The sequence below is a fragment of the Pollachius pollachius genome, assembly GCF_949987615.1.
Source record: "Pollachius pollachius genome assembly, chromosome: 7".
Taxonomy (NCBI): Eukaryota; Metazoa; Chordata; class Actinopteri; order Gadiformes; family Gadidae; genus Pollachius; species Pollachius pollachius.
This window is the reverse complement of record NC_136940.1, coordinates 972,870-977,869: the sequence shown is the minus strand read 5'-3', so window position 1 is coordinate 977,869 and position 5,000 is coordinate 972,870. Positions and strand designations below refer to the sequence as shown.

General features: G+C 51.0%; 1 protein-coding gene across 1 annotated transcript in view; it reads right to left on the bottom strand.

Annotated features, from left to right (window-relative positions):
• The window catches only part of nhsa (Nance-Horan syndrome a (congenital cataracts and dental anomalies)), a gene marked incomplete at its 5' end in the record, with an annotated part of 16,077 nt that overhangs the window by 8,658 nt on the left and 2,419 nt on the right, over nucleotides 1-5,000 (bottom strand). Inside the window, 3 exons of the mRNA XM_079739280.1 lie at nucleotides 1-100; nucleotides 2,746-2,802; nucleotides 4,082-4,404. The exon at nucleotides 1-100 is cut by the window's left edge and continues 93 nt beyond it. Coding sequence (XP_079595406.1) covers nucleotides 1-100; nucleotides 2,746-2,802; nucleotides 4,082-4,404 — 480 coding nt within the window. The remainder of the gene's footprint in view (nucleotides 101-2,745; nucleotides 2,803-4,081; nucleotides 4,405-5,000) is intronic.

Genomic DNA, 5,000 nt, shown 5'->3' with positions numbered 1-5,000 from the left:
AGTTGGTCTGCCGGTCCAGGGTGGAGGGGGCGTTAGGGACAGGGACCCGGGACCTCTGGCCCAGAAGGACCAGCTCGCTGTCAGGGTCACGGCGGACCACCTGGAACACAGCGGGTTAGGGGGTTGGGGGGTTAGGGGCTGGGGTTCTCTATTACCGGGGGGTTAAGGGTCAAGGGGGCTGGGGTAAACGGGTTAAACCTGCTGACCAGCAGACGTGGAGGACGGGTTGAACCACGGTGAGAACTCACTGCCTGAGACGGACCGGGCTACATGTAGCATGGAGCGCTATCGCTTTAGCATTCTGCTCACTTCAATGTTTACGTTAAAAGTAGCTGTGGACTAAGATGAATATACATTTTATGTATAAATGAAGACTATGAAGCAACATGACGTATATGTAGCCACATGTGTCTCAGGAAGTGAGTTTCAGTCACACACTTAACAGATTATTGGAATGGAAACAACAACATGTCGTCAGCATGGTTAGCATGCTTAGCATGGTTAGCAGTAAGCGGTGGGGAAGGATCTGATCAACCTAGCGGGAAGCTCCTGAAAACCACAGGAGCCAATCAGATGGAAGAAAACACAACACAAAGTAACCCCAAACAACACAAAAACCACACCAAACAACATACAACAACATCCCCAAAGAAGTCCCACACATGGACCCTGACCAGGTCCCTGTAGGGCCTCTGAGAACCCTCTACCGGTCTGAGACCCTCTACCGGTCTGAGACCGGTCTGAGACCCTCTACCGGTCTGAGAACCCTCTACCGGTCTGAGAACCCTCTACCGGTCTGAGACCCTCTACCGGTCTGAGAACCCTCTACTGGTCTGAGACCCTCTACCGGTCTGAGACCCTCTACCGGTCTGAGAACCCTCTACCGGTCTGAGACCCTCTACCGGTCTGAGAACCCTCTACCGGTCTGAGACCCTCTACCGGTCTGAGAACCCTCTACCGGTCTGAGACCCTCTACCGGTCTGAGAACCCTCTACCGGTCTGAGACCCTCTACCGGTCTGAGACCCTCTACCGGTCTGAGACCCTCTACCGGTCTGAGAACCCTCTACCGGTCTGAGACCGGTCTGAGACCCTCTACCGGTCTGAGACCCTCTACCGGTCTGAGAACCCTCTACCGGTCTGAGACCCTCTACCGGTCTGAGACCCTCTACCGGTCTGAGACCCCCTAAGCTAACCCTCAACATGTCACTAGCGCTGTAAACAGGACCTTGTGTTGAAGCTCTGAGCCCATTGTCTGAGGACCATAGGGCCCCTGTCAAAGTGGCCCCTAAGGAGCCCCCCGCCACAGGAGCCCCTCCAGAGCCCCAGGTCCAGAGCTCCAGGTCCAGAGCTCCAGATCCAGAGCCCCAGGTCCAGAGCTCCAGGTCCAGAGCTCCAGGTCCAGAGCTCCAGGTCCAGAGCTCCAGGTCCAGAGCCCCAGGTCCAGAGCCCCAGGTCCAGAGCTCCAGGTCCAGAGCTCCAGATCCAGAGCCCCAGGTCCAGAGCACCAGGTCCAGAGCCCCAGGTCCAGAGCTCCAGGTCCAGAGCTCCAGGTCCAGAGCTCCAGGTCCAGAGCTCCAGGTCCAGAGCTCCAGGTCCAGAGCCCCAGGTCCAGAGCTCCAGGTCCAGAGCTCCAGGTCCAGAACCCCAGGTCCGGGTCCAGAAGGAGGTCCCCCCAGGGCAGCACTGAGGAGGGGCGGTCCAGGTCTCCACTCACCCTCAGGTCCTGGACCCTGTCCCAGCAGGAGGAGAACCCGGCTCACAGTAGTCCATGACCCCCAGACAGTGACCCAAACCAGGAGCTCCTTCTGTCCTACCGCGGTGGAGACTGGATCTCCCCGGGCTGACCAGTACACCACCCCCTGGGAAACTGGGAGGACCTCCCCTCTGGCGGGGGAACTGGTTCACCCCCCCTAGCCCTCCTAGCACCCCCGCCTTTGTGCTCCAGTTCCCAGTGAAACCCGGACTCGACCCCCGCCACAAAGAAACCTGTTTCCTAGGAAACCATCGACTCCCGACCAGTGAGGAGAAAGACAAGTGATTTGTTTTTAGAAACGAGAGCAAGAGAGAGAGAGAGGGAGAGAGAGAGAGAGAGAGAGAGAGAGAGAGAGAGAGAGCGAGAGAGAGCGAGCGACATAGGGACAGAGGGGGAGGGGGAGAGGGCGAGAGAGAGAGACAGGGAGGGGAAGGGGGGGGAGAAAGAGCTGAGGAATGAGATGAAACAAGGACCAAAGAAAGAAGAAAAGTTCATAAACACAAAGGAGCAACAAGAGAGAGAGAGAGGGGGGTGGGAGAGAGAGAGAGAGAGAGAGAGAGAGAGAGAGGGCATTAATGTTGGTGTGCTGAGCCCTGATTGGAGGCTGAGCCCTGAAGAGATTCATATATTCTATATGTTGATATAATAATAGTATTATGAGCTCTTTTCTGAGCCATGGTGTAAAATCCTCCTGGACGTCAACACACGGAGCAAAGGAGCATTATGGGTAACGGCCTCTGAGACAGGAAGCTGTCATTATAAACCCTAAACAGACATTCCACGCATGCTGCGGTCTCCTACCCACAATCCCCTCTGTCTGAACCCGCTCTGATGGAAACCTCAGACGGGAGGCACCCAGAAGCACCTCCTCCTCACCCGAGGAGAGGGAGGAGGAGGAGGAGGAAGATGAGGTGGAGGAGGAGGTGGAAGATTAGACGTGTCAGTGGAGGAGGAGGAGGTGGAGGAGGAGGTGGAGGAGGGGGTAAAATACCTTTCTGCTCCAGGGGGAGAAGTGACAGCAGTTGGTGGGGGAGGGGTGGGTGTCAAACTACAGGAGCACATCAGGGAACAAACAACAACAACATGACAATGAGTCACAAATGAGGAAAACAAAGTAATGGAACCAATGGTAACCATGACGACAGTGGGGGGGGGGGCGGGGGGGGCGTGGTGATTTGAGGTGTAAGCCGGTGTGGGGGGCGGGGCAGGTAGGGTCTGATGACATCATTCACATCTGTGTCTCAACACCACATCGCTGTCAGTATGAAACACAAGAAGCTCCGCCCCTCTACTCACCTGCACAGGTAATACCTGACCGACAGGTAGCCAACACAACATGAAGCTAACGGCTAGCTTACATGTAGCTAAGTGCTCAACATCTAACTGGTGATCTGAACTCTCAAAATAAAAATGGAGAGATTTATAGTTTGGTGGTCCAAATAACCAAGAAATATTCCATATTCATATTAGTATCTATTTTAAAAGGCAACATGTAACTTAGATAACTAACACATAACATGTAGTTAACAGGTAACATGTGTTAACAGGTAGCTTGTAGCTAAAAGAAAGCTTACATGTAACATGGAGCTACCATGTAGTTAACAGACGCTTGACTCACAGATGGCAGACAGGCTAAAAGGTAGCTTAAACGTAACCTGTAGCTAAAGGGAAGCTAAAAGGTAGCATTAAGCTATCAGGGAGCTAGCAGGGAGCTAACAGGAAACTTGTCTCACAGGTGGCAGACGGGCTCACAGGAAGCTAAAACTTAACCGCTAGCTAAAGGGAAGCTAACAGGTAGCATTGAGACACACGGTGATAACCGGGATAAACGATGACGTGACAAAAAGGGGGAGGTGCTTAACAGGGAGGATGCAGGTGGTTACCATGGTTACCTGTGTTAGCTCAAGCTGAGTTTCAGCATCTGTGACCTCTGTCAGCTTGAGAGACAACAGAATACATTCAATACATTGGGCATTTTCTATCATCTGTCTGTGCTTATCTTGTTTTATCTTGGTTTTTGTGTCTAGTTTTATTTTAATTTTACTGAAGTTACATGTACTTTACAAGTTACATGGCAGCATTATTTTGAGTGTTTATGTGTATAGTTTAATGTATTAACTTTACAATTATTTGTAGTTTTACTATAGTATTATTTGTAGTTCGACTGTCGTATTATTTCTAGTTTGAGGGTAGTATAATTTGTAGTTTGACTATTGTAGTATTTGTAGTTTGACTGTAGTAGTATCTGTAGGGTAAGGGTTACTGTAATATTATTATTTTTTTGGGGATGTTTTTGTTATTTTTGTGTGCATTGTTTGTAGTTTTACCGTGCTGACGCTCCGTGCCCTGTGCTTCCCTCGCAGGGGGGAGTGCGGTGAAGGGTAGTCGCCAGCAGGGGGCGCCACAGACACGCAGATGGTCACTCGGCGCTCCCGACTCAGTGTCCGTCTCTGCTGGTGATCTGAATCAAACACACAACATCCATGAAGTAATACATAAGCAGTGCTGTTTGTGTTCGGGTATACTGACCCACATAGAGATACACACGTTTCCTCTATTTTCTGAAATAATGGGGGTTTAAATCGGGAAATTGAAAAAAAAACATATTTAAATAGGTAAACAACACAACATAGAGACAGACGGACAGGAACTGATTCAGTCAGACAGACGAACAGACACCAGGATACGGGGCCTACTTGTTGGTATTCCACTAAAACCATCACTGCTATTACACTAAAACCATCGATACAAGCCCACTGCTTCCTATTAAGAGCGCGGTAGCCGCATTTACAGCCGTGGCCACTAGGGGGCGGTAGAGCACTGGGAGAGGCAGTGGGCCGGGAGAGGCAGACCTTTGCGGCGGGCGACTCGCGTCCGTGAAGTTCCTTCAGAGTCATGACGTCAATGTTTCAGAAAAGGAAGAAAGAAAACAAAATGACAAACGGAAAGGCAAATCAGTCGAGAAAGACGAGTTGTAAAACAGTGACAGGGTAAGTGAAAGTGGGAAAGAGAGAGAGAAGAATGGAGTTATTATAAAAGTCTGCTCAAAGCCAGCGGACTTGAAAGGAAATCATTCTGGGACCGAGGCCAACATCTGTAGAACAACATCTGGATTTGCTGCCGTCACTGAGAGCAGTCAGTAAACTCATGATGTTAGATTGTCCGGTGATGTTTGTGTATTTATGGATGCTCTGTGCCAGGAGGTCAGAAGGTCGGGAGAGGACAGGAAGTCAACAGAACTGAGGA